This window comes from Camelina sativa, chromosome 11, assembly GCF_030686135.1.
Source record: "Camelina sativa cultivar CO46 ecotype springtype chromosome 11, ASM3068613v1".
In the NCBI taxonomy this organism is placed as follows: domain Eukaryota; kingdom Viridiplantae; phylum Streptophyta; class Magnoliopsida; order Brassicales; family Brassicaceae; genus Camelina; species Camelina sativa.
The window spans coordinates 28,754,576-28,766,595 of NC_141890.1; the positions used below are offsets into that span (position 1 = coordinate 28,754,576).

The 12,020-nt window shown below is 37.7% G+C and overlaps 1 protein-coding gene across 2 annotated transcripts; it reads left to right on the plus strand.

The window, feature by feature from the left end:
* Positions 1 to 1,754: 1,754 nt before the first annotated feature.
* On the plus strand, positions 1,755 to 4,156 carry LOC104724283 (UDP-glucose 6-dehydrogenase 4). 2 transcript variants are annotated; one of them, XM_010442743.2, is made up of 2 exons: positions 1,755 to 2,015; positions 2,459 to 4,156. In XM_010442743.2, the coding sequence occupies exon 2, from the start codon at positions 2,474 to 2,476 to the stop codon at positions 3,914 to 3,916; it is 1,443 nt and encodes a 480-aa protein (XP_010441045.1). In that variant the 5' UTR covers positions 1,755 to 2,015; positions 2,459 to 2,473; the 3' UTR covers positions 3,917 to 4,156. The 2 variants fall into 2 exon arrangements, with proteins under 2 accessions (XP_010441045.1, XP_087330332.1); XM_087474206.1 differs by having other exon boundaries at positions 1,931 to 2,055.
* Positions 4,157 to 12,020: the final 7,864 nt, after the last annotated feature.

The following is a 12,020-nucleotide window of genomic DNA, read 5'->3' on the forward strand; positions in this document are numbered from 1 at the left end:
GAGATATATAGTTTGTGGATTCTAGACATGATTGGATTCTTCGAAATCTCATTAAAGCTTTACCGTCAGGTATATAACGTTCAACGTTGATGGTCCGGTACTAATTTATTTTTTAAATGTTTTTTTTTTATGTAGTACGATTTTTTAAATCCAAATACAGCGTCTTGTACGTACGAATCATTCTGAATTTAGTTTTACTTTGTTCGAATTTTGTTTTTATTTAGAAAATTTAGGTTTTAACGGGACATATATAGAAATTATTGTTTTCCTTAGTTTTAAACTTGACAGACTCTCATCATGCCTCCCCAAAAATATTTCAATTTACGTGGTGTAGAAATTTATCACTACAATGTTGATATTAATTCTGTGATAAAAACTGCAAAAAACAAAAAAGTCTTCATCGTTATATAGCCAAACATTTACTCTAATCGATATCATCAAACAAGAAATTCACTCTGATAAAATTAACAGAGTCGTAGTGAATGATAATATATATGTGGAGTATACTTTTAGAATCTCATCTTCGATTAATACTTCATAAAGAATCAAGCATGAGAACAAGAAACAAGAAAGAAGGAGGTGAAAAAAGAGTGAGTGAAGAATCGTGAGATGAAGTACTGAAGAAGAAGTGAATAAGTGTTTTGTGTCGTAGGAGGAAGAAGGAGGTGAAAAAAGAGTGAGTGAATAAGTGTTTTGTGTAGCAGGAGGAAGAAGAAGGCCAATGGACCATTGTTTTAGTTAAGGAGAATGAGTTTAAGCTAAGAAGCTCAACAAATTCCAGCAGAGCATGCACTATGCTATTATGGCATTATCCATCCACCACATATATTCAACGAAAATAATAATCCATATGATTTTCTTAAATAATACATGCATAGTTTTTATACATTAATGCACATAATTGAAGAAAACCAATAATAACTAATTGAGCTTATAGAACTCAGCCTAGTTGGAACTCGATTCGAACATATAAGGTTCGATCAACTCGGCTTCCAAAGGTTTCAAAACTAATATCCAGGTGTCATGAAATTTGGCTATTTATATCATTAAAATTAATTGTTTAATTATTTATATTATCAAAATGCACCTATCATTTTGATTAAATGATGTAAGAGAACTCCACAATTAAGTGTGTTTGAGCTCGAACAATTTAAGAATGTGTGATTTTCAGAGAAGTGAATGTCAGAAACCATTCAAATGAGAACAACCACGAAAAAATATCATGTGATGATTTATAGGATCGGTATATAAGAATTTAAACCGTCGTTTGATAAGGGATGGACCCACTAACCAAGAGAAAATGTGAAGATTACAAGTAGATAAAAAAAATAGATGATTGAATATAACAATATATAGAAAAGTTAAAAATATATATATATATATAAATATATATATATATATTCGAGTAACAAGAGAAATGAGCATATATCCAAGATTGACACTCTCTACGTAAATAAAACATAGATATTGAGTTGAAAAAAAAGTTAAATAGTATCAAACTCATTCTTCTACAAAAAAATGAGACGAACGAGTTAAACAAATTTTCTTCATAATTTGTTTATCTTCCAACTTTTTTAGTTAAATAGGTTAAATAAGTTGAATCATTTTTCCAACTTTTTTATTTGAAATGGTAAAAACTGAAAAATGCTCATTTAGCTTCTTAATTTAAATCATCCATATAAATCAATATTGTCAAATAATTTTTTATTTATTTATTGTATTTACTATTCGGATTCAAATCCGCATTAAAAAGTGAGAATTTTGGGGACAAGAGGTTTGATCAGCCGGCTCGTCCGTCGTGCATAGACATTAGACAGACTATGTGGAAAAAAACGTGGGAGGACACGATCGTCATTTCATAATCATTCCAACAAATTCTCCGTTTTACCCTTTTGCGTTTTAACTGAAACTCGTCTTCTTCTTCTTCTATAAACTGTTGTTTCTTCTTCTTCGTCTCTCGTTTACTCCTCTTCTCAAGAGAAAACATTCAACTTCTTCACTACGAACCTTCGGAGGTAAATGTCGATCTCTGCTTTACCAATCTTGAGTTTTACGGTAGAGATTTGTTTTCTATTTTTATCTTTCTAGCGAAAATTACAACAGCTGAATCTGATCTGATCTCTCTTTTAATAAATCGTTGAATCAACACATCACTCGTTTTCTGATTTTTTTTTGCCTGTTGAGGATTCTCGAAATGTATATAGATCCTGTGTAAATCGTGATCATTTGATGGTTTCTACGTATCGATTGTGTTTAGATCCGTGTGATTTGAGTAATTTTTGGATCAGATCGGATCATGACTAGTCACTTGTTTTCTCGCACATCAAGTGTTCGACGTTTTGCTTACTACTATAGAATCCAGATCTGATCCATTTTTTTTATTTTACTTGTACACATTAAGATCTGTTGTAGTATGTTCCTAGATCATGTGATCCTAATTCGGGTTTTGGATTTGCAGAGTTGATCAAAAAAAATGGTGAAGATATGTTGTATTGGAGCTGGATATGTTGGTGGACCAACAATGGCAGTGATTGCACTGAAATGTCCTGATATCGAAGTAGCGGTTGTTGATATCTCTGTTCCTAGGATCAACGCTTGGAACAGTGATCAGCTTCCCATTTACGAGCCAGGTCTTGAAGATATCGTTAAGCAATGCAGAGGGAAGAACCTTTTCTTCAGTACTGATGTGGAGAAACATGTTAGAGAAGCTGATATTGTCTTTGTCTCTGTCAACACACCCACTAAGACGACTGGTCTTGGAGCTGGCAAAGCTGCAGATCTCACTTATTGGGAGAGTGCTGCTCGTATGATCGCTGATGTCTCGGTTTCCGACAAGATTGTTGTTGAGAAATCGACTGTGCCTGTCAAGACAGCTGAAGCTATTGAGAAGATTTTGATGCATAACAGTAAAGGAATCAAATTCCAGATTCTTTCCAACCCTGAGTTTCTTGCTGAAGGAACTGCGATCGCTGATCTTTTTAACCCTGACCGTGTCTTGATCGGAGGCCGAGAAACGCCTGAAGGATTCAAAGCTGTTCAGACGCTCAAGGAGGTTTATGCCAATTGGGTTCCTGAAGACCAAATCATCACAACAAATCTCTGGTCTGCGGAGCTCTCTAAGCTAGCTGCAAACGCTTTCTTGGCTCAGAGGATTTCATCAGTCAATGCCATGTCTGCTCTCTGTGAATCCACCGGTGCTGATGTCACTCAAGTGTCTTACGCTGTTGGTACTGATTCAAGAATCGGTTCCAAATTCTTGAACGCTAGTGTTGGATTCGGTGGTTCTTGTTTCCAGAAGGACATTCTGAATCTCGTCTACATCTGTCAGTGCAATGGTCTTCCAGAAGTTGCGGAATACTGGAAACAAGTGATCAAGATCAATGATTACCAAAAGAACAGGTTCGTGAACAGAGTCGTCTCCTCTATGTTCAACACTGTCTCCAACAAGAAGGTTGCCATCCTCGGATTTGCATTCAAGAAAGACACAGGTGACACAAGGGAAACACCTGCCATTGATGTGTGTAAAGGTCTGTTAGGAGACAAAGCGCAAATCAGTATCTATGATCCTCAAGTCACAGAGGAACAGATTCAGAGAGACCTTTCGATGAAGAAGTTCGATTGGGACCATCCCCTTCACTTGCAGCCAATGAGTCCAACCACAGTGAAACAAGTGAGTGTGACTTGGGACGCATATGAAGCAACAAAAGACGCACATGCGGTCTGCGTTCTGACAGAGTGGGATGAGTTTAAGGCGTTAGATTACCAGAAGATTTACGACAATATGCAGAAACCGGCTTTCATCTTCGATGGAAGAAACGTTCTGAATGTTGACAAGTTAAGAGAGATTGGTTTCATCGTATACTCCATTGGTAAGCCACTTGACGCATGGCTCAAGGACATGCCTGCCTTTGTCTAATAACAAGACAAAAACCTGATCTTGTGTCTTCCTTCAATGTTTGTGCTTTTTTTGCTTCATTTTCATATATACTTTTAGTCTCGAGGCTCCATTGTTGAAGTCCTGAGGAGTTCATTTTACATTTTACAGTGTGTTTCTTATGTAAGCTCTCTTAATTGTGTTTGTCAAAAGACTTTGTATTGGATGCGGCTGCAACATTTTTGTTGTCTTCTTAGAAAAGCAATAAAATAAATTTTACTAGTTTTTAATTCAAAATCAAATATATTAAACTTATTTGTCAAAGTCTAGGATTCAAATCCCAATTATTGCAGATTTGGGTATTATAATCTCTTTAGATCGGATCTGAAAATTCTGAAACAACATTTCTCTACCTAATTAAGATAACCAGAGACTTGAGTCATAAGTACCACCGTTTAAAAGTCATGGCTACGAGACAATATCAAACTTTTTGCTGTTAAGATGTTTTTCTCTTACTTCTGGTAAACTCACAATTGTGATTTGTGCATCAGATCTAGTGACTAGTGATAAGAATAGTAGTGAAAGTGTCAAGTGTGTAATGGGTGAAACGTGGGACAGAACATGCGAGTCCGTGCAGGTCGCAGTGTAGTTGCTTTGCACGTGACTATTGTAAGTTGTAAGTTGTACTCATCAGTGTCATAATGATATATCTATTCCTTTGATTGTGTAGCAGTATAATTCAAACTATGATTTAATATTTACATTATCAAATTTTATACTCATTCATTTTCAAAATATAAGATGTATTAAGAAAATTAACCTATGATAAAAAAAAACAGCATATTAATAATCATAACATATTAAAATCATCTATAACTTACGTCGAAACTTAAAAACATCTTATAATATGCAACAAAAAAATTTTCCCTAAAAAATCTTATATTATAAAATGGATGAAGTAGAAGGTAATAATATTTTCATCACAAAATTTTAAGGTCTCACAGTACAAAATATAACATTTTCATGGTGCATGCATGTTAAAATAATTGTATTTTAATTAATTACCAATCATTTCTTTAATGTACTTACTTCGTTTCAATATATATATTTGAAAAATTTATAGATTGTGATTGTTTCAAAATTTTGATTATTATTTAATTGATTTTCATTTTATTGTTTAAAAATATATTCTTAGAATTTCTTTATATGGCATATAGCATGTATATTTTGAAAGAATCAGAATGTTTATTGGAGTGTGAGTCTGTGACATCTACGCAAAACCAGATTAACTGAAAATACAAATGTGATATCTAAATTACCATTAAACAAAATTTGAAAAACACTACAATTTAAAAAAAAAAAAAATATTATCCATTATTTCTTAGGCTCACAAAATCCAGGAGCTCAAGTTTAGGCTTTTCCCTGGCTTATGTGGTATATCTTGAAAGCACATAATCTATTGGAGCGTCCTGATGAGGTAGTTCGATTGGCGGAAAGTGAGGCGGTAGCTTGGGCTCATGCTCGGGGTGGGGGAAATTGCTTGTTCTGCCCCCCATCCCTCGTCCGGGAGTGAAACAACTCGACCCATTTTTTTATAATAATAATATATAATTAAGCATTACATACTACTTAATTAAACCAACCAAACCACAATTCAACAATAAACCAACAACAACCAATATGAACAACGGAAACATACCAACAATACAGAACCAACATATCATCAATACAATAACATTCCTAACCATTCTATCCAACAACCTAGCATATCCCTATCCAAAGTTCCAACATCAATAACATAACCATAAAACAATAACCGAGACCCTAGATCATCCTCCTCCTCATCGCCATGATTCCACGTCACATATCTACACACCACAAAAAACAATTGAGATGCGTAAGTATTATCACAGATACTTAGTTAGGCAATCCTCCCATCTACTGGGCTATACACACAAGCAACTGAGATTCAAATGTTAAACAACTCAAACAACACAACAAACCAGGAAAAACAAGCGTCAGACAAGTTAGTATCGACCAATGTTTTTAAAACCGGACCGGAGAGTGAACCGAAAGTCTTTCGGGTCACTGGGTCAACTGGTCGAACCGGTCGGACCACGGGTTAGTTAAATAATATATATTTTGATTTCTATGAACATAATTTTAACCGTATATCTTTTTTCTTACAAAATATATGAACAATACATTAGTAATTTAACTTTCATTTAGTAAACCATAAATTAGTAATTGAACAAAAGCTTGCATAATGTATTATCTTATTATATAAAGCTTCATGTCAAAGTTACTCATTAACAAGATCATGACACATGTCAAATATATTGATTAGATGTTGACACATGCCAAATTTTTATTTCTTTTATAAACATATTAGGATAGCTAATTATATTTACAGAATTTTACATGTTTATATTTTAATAAATTTATTTTTCTAAAAAAAAAAAACTAACAAAATCAATACATTTTCCATTGTATGCTAATTATACTAAATGTGTGTTCTCAATAAAATTTGACATGTGTAAGCAAAAACTTAATTTATTAAGCATGTATATTAATCAATAAATAATGAATAACAAAATTAAAAAGAATAACATAAGTTATTTAACATAATTTTAGTCGATATAAATTGTATTTATAGTTGTAATATAAAATTTTATTGTAAGTAAGTACACAAAACCTTGAAAGAATAATAAACTTAAAAAAATACATGATGTGTATAAGAATAGTTTTACATTATTTATTTTAAAGATTTTAATGCATGTAGTAATATGAGAAACCTGGAAAAAAAATAGAAAAATGAGTTTTTAGGAATGAATTTTTGGTTAATTGATGAAAATTGACAAAAGTATTACTTATGAAATTATGATATATAGAAGAATAATATTTTGATATTTTGGATTTCTAAAATTTTTGTGGATGTTAACTGATTTTTTACTGATTATTTTCATTGTTAAATTTAAAATACTAACCAAAATACATATATCACAACATTTTTTGAAGTACAATTTTAAACTCCAATAGAACGACGATGGCGATAGCGACGGCGGCAGATCTAGGGTTCTAGGTTTTCGAATGATTCCACATGGTTTTCGATCGGAGTTCTCTTGGTTTTTCATTGCGGTTTGTATCAGGCGATTCTTTCTGGATTCTTGGACAGTTCGGAGGAGGTTCGATGATCCTCTTAAGGAAGTTTCATTATTGAATCTTCCGACTGATTTCTTTTTGGAATGTTGGGTTTCTTTGGGTAAGAGAATTCCGGGTTGGGAGATTCGATTGGATTTGCTGGGATTGGAGGTGATGACATCTCGGGTCTTTCTCCAGTTGAGATTCGAGTGCTTTAGACAATTGCACATCACCGGCGATTGCGGCTTCATGATTTGAAATGATGTCACGACATTGCAGCATATCAAATCAGGGCAGATTGGTATTCAATGGAGAAGGAATGAGATTCGCTTTCCAGTTTTGGAAGATGCAGTAGTGATTTCGCGTTCTCTATTGGTCTCTTAGTATCACGAGATTATCATTTGTCATTACTTTTTCAATTTGTGGAGATCTCTCGTTCGATGTGTTTGGGAAGTTTGGATGTATAAAAGGGATCGATTAGCAGTATTCAGTCCTCATCTCAACAACTTTGCTTACGGTCTCTCAGTAGCTGTCTGGTCTTTTTGTTTATCTCTTTGGTGTGTGCGAGTTTCTCGAGTGTGTTTGATCATGTCTCAAAGCAATCTTTTGGGGAAGAGTGGTTCGGGTAAGAGTGAAGAGGGGGTGGCTCCTAAGAGGAGAATCAAGATCCCATATTTTGACAATTCGGCTCTAATTGCGGGTTACTCGAAGACGGTCGTTGGTCGCTGCATGACTCCTCGGATGCAGGACATGAAATCTCTCTTGTTCATGCTCCCCAGGATCTGGCATTTGGAGGGGAAGGTTGTGGGAGCTGACTTAGGCCTTGGGAAGTTCCAATTTGATTTTGACAATGAGGACGATATCACGGAGGTCCTCCAAATGGCTCCATTCCATTTCGATCGCTGGATGGTGTCAATGGTTCGTTGGAGTCCAACGGTGGATCCGACTTATCCCTCTGATTTAACCTTCTGGATCAAAGTCTGGGGCGTTCCTTTTCAGTTTTGGGCTGAACCAACTTTCCGTAGGATCGGCTCAGAACTTGGACGAGTAGAAGCGGTGGACATCGATGGTGGAAGGATAAGAGTTACGGTGAATGGCTTCAAGCCTCTTTGTTTTGAAATGGTTATCGAGTTCTACAATGGAGAGGAGACCATTGTGACTCTCCGGTATGAGCGGCTTCATGGCTTCTGCAAGAAGTGCTTCAGCCTCTGTCTTGATGTTGATCAATGTCCTCTATGGGTGTCCTCTAAGATCACACCTGGGCTACACGTTCCTATGGAGGAAGACACAGTGCGTTCTTTGCAGAGTTACAAAGGTGTGGTCATCAATGATAGGAACAAAGGAAAAGGAAAAGGGAAGGAAGGGGAAGGTAAAGGAAAGGCACATATTAATGCCAAGCAACAATCTCTCAAAGGGAAGCATGACTCAGGGATCAAGATTCGATCGGAGGGGGAAGTTGGTGAAACATCCTCCAAGCCTCGCTGGTTTACCAATTATGCTCAGTTCAACGATCATCGCCACTCATCTCGAGTTGTTGCCGGTGTTGTCTCTTCTTCCGGAGTAGCTACGACTGAAGAGCTAGAGCAGGGAAAAATCCCGCATTCGGATGAGCAAGGGGCAACGCATACTGGAATGGTTGGCATCCCACCGTTAAAAAGGGTTCGGAGACCACTTTTTCAAGACACAGGGTTGATCACCAATTCTGTTCAGGGAGTGGGGGACGCCTCAGGTACGAATATGGTCTTGTCAGGGGCTGGTTCAGCTGCTCAGGATGACAGCCTGACGAACACAAGGTCTCTCGTTTCGGATGATGCTATGCAGTCTGACTCAGCAGACGAAAATGTGGTAATATCCCGCCGGTTTCTCAATCATTAGGTTCAGAGTTGGTCCGTGAGGATCAGTCTACAAAAGGGGAAGCTCCGGAAGAATCTGCTGAGCAGATGATGGCTCACATTGCGGTCGAGGATACAAGGTCTGAGGGTCTCCCTACAGATCAGAAGGTTGATGAAGGTATGGAGATTTCGTTAGAGGATCCCGATGTTGATCATGTTTTGGTCACTGCAGCTCTTGGAGGGGAAGGCACTGATGCAGGGGAGGATACAATGGATATGACTGTGGATGCAAGTGCTGTGCCTATTGCTGCACCACCAGTGGATAAGGGTCGTAAGAATAAACCTCCGCTGGCTCTCAAGGGAATTGCGTCTAAAAAGCTGAATGTGTACTTGCGCACAACACCAAGGAAACGGCCTGCTCTTAAAGCTAACGACTTAGCTGGAGAAGTTGCAAACCCGAGGAACCAGGAACAGGAGAAGGGGATAGCTGGTGGGTCAAAACCACCCAAACCAACATTAGATAAATGAAGATTTTAAGCTGGAACTGTCAACGGCTTGGAAACAAAGCAGTTATTGGATATCTCAGGGATTTGTGGGGGAAGCATAGGCCTGATTTTTTATTTTTATCTGAAACTAGACAGCCTTATTCTCATTTGGAACCTTTTGTTGGTCATTTTGGTTATTCTTTTTTTAAAACGGTTGATCCTATCGGTTGTAGTGGCGGTTGAGCCTTATTTTATAATAATACTTATGATGTTTCGGTTTTATTTGAATCTAATAGATTGATTGATGTGGAACTTACTTATAAAGGACAAACCATTTATTTTACCTTTATTTATGGTGATCCCGTCCCAGCTAATCGAGATTTAGTGTGGGAACGCTTAACACAAATTGGTTTATCAAGAGATTCTCCTTGGTTCCTAATTGGAGATTTTAATGAATTAAAAGGCAATCATGAAAAGCATGGCGGGAAAATCCGTCATGCGTCTTCATTTGTTGGTTTTAACACAATGATTTGTCATTGTGGTCTATTGGAGTTTCCTGCGGTTGGGGATAGCCTATCTTGGCGTGGCTGGCGGGATAAGAAACCGATCCGCTGTCGCCTTGATAGAGCTTTGGCAAAAGAGAAGCTACATGATATCTTTAGCAATGCGTTCACGGAATATTTACCTATGATAGCTTCAGATCATAAACCGGTACTAGCTTCTCTTGAGGACAAAGTCCGGAGAGGGAAAAGTTGTTTCCGGTTTGATAGACGGTGGCATGATAAAGAAGGGTTATTTGGTGCTATCTCAGAAGGTTGGGACTCTGGGATAGAGACTCCATCGGGGGATTTTATGGACAAGATTATAAATTGTCGCTAGGCTATTTCCCAGTGGCGGAAAGCGCAGGCCCCATACGGTCGGAAAATGATTGAGGAACTGAAGAACCGGTTGGCGTCCGCTCAGGCAGATGATTCTGTCTCGGTTGAGATCATTTCAGACTTAACTTGGAACATACGTGAGGCTTATCGAGACGAAGAGATTTACTGGTACCAGAAAAGTAGAAGTCGCTGGATGCGATTCGGGGATCAGAACACTGGTTATTTTCATGCTCAGACCAAACAAAGACAAGCTAAGAATCGCATTTTAGGTCTTCATGATGAGTCTGGACATTGGGTCACGGAGGATACTGAGATACAGGGCATAGCTGCCTCTTATATTCAAGAGCTCTTCACATCCACATATCCCTCAGATTTTAAGGAAGCTGTGGGTGAAGTGTGTTCGTCTATCACGGGTGAAATTAATGAATCCTTGACACGAGCAGTCACATAACAGGAAATCAAAGAGGCTTTGTTTATGATGCATCCTGATAAAGCTCCTGGACCGGATGGTATGACGGCCCTCTTTTATCAGCGAGCATGGGATACAGTTAAGGCTGACTTAACGCTTATGGTGAATTCTTTCTTTCAAAATGGCATTTTCGATAAAAGACTAAATATGACAAATATTTGTCTTATTCCTAAGGTAGATAAGCCGACTCGGATGACTGAATGGAGACCCATTAGTCTCTGTAATGTCGGATATAAGATTATTTCAAAGATATTATGTCAGCATTTGCGTTCTTTTTTGCCGTCATTGATCTCTGAGACTCAATCGGCCTTTGTAGAGGGACGTTTGATTACGGATAATATTTTGATTGCTCAAGAGATGTTTCATGGCCTTCGCACTAACCCTTCTTTTAAGGGTAAGTATATGGCCATTAAAACAGACATGAGTAAGGCCTACGATCGGGTAGAATGGTCCTTCATTGAACATTTGCTATGGAAATATGGTTTTTGTGACAAATGGATCTCTTGGATTATGTGGTGTGTGACGTCTGTTCAGTATAAAGTCTTAATAAATGGTCAACCACATGGCTCCATACTTCCTTCAAGAGGGCTTAGGCAGGGCGACCTTCTGTCGCCGTACCTCTTTATCCTTTGCACTGAGGTTCTTATTACAAATCTCCGCAAGGCGGAGCGGTCCAAGCTCATTACGGGTATTAAGGTGTCGACTGCTTGCCCAACAATCTCTCATCTGTTGTTCGCAGACAATAGTCTTTTTTCTGCCGTGCTACGAAGGAGCAGTATGAGGCTGTATTAGGGATTTTACGACAATATGAAAGGGTTTCGGGACAACAGATTAACTTCCAAAAGTCATTGGTTCAATTTGGTCACACAGTTGATGCGGATTTACGCGAGGAGTTGAAATGAGTACTGGGAATTACTACCTTGGGCGGTATGAGCTCCTATTTGGGCATTCCTGAGAGTTTAGGGGGTTCAAAAACAAATATTTTTTCCTTTGTTCAGGATTGTTTGCAAAAACGGAAAGGTGGATGGCCTGCCCGGTTATTGTCCAGGGGAGGTAAAGAAGTCATGATCAAATCAGTAGCAACTGTCGTTCCTACCTTTGTCATGTCTTGCTTTCGTCTTCCGAAAACGGTTACATGGAAACTTACTAGTGCTATTTCTAATTTTTGGTGGAGTTCTTCCAGGGAGACACGAGGGTTACACTGGATAGCCTGGGACAAGTTACGTGTTGATAAGCTAGATGGAGGGTTAGGTTTTCGGTGTTTGGATGATTTTAACACCGCGTTATTGGCAAAACAACTCTTGCGGGTGATTACAGTCTCAGATTCATTATTTGCTAAGG

Excerpts from the sequence above, each read along its gene's own strand:
- LOC104724283 (XM_010442743.2), top strand. The coding sequence starts at position 2,474 with ATGGTGAAGATATGTTGTATTGGAGCTGGATATGTTGGTGGACCAACA.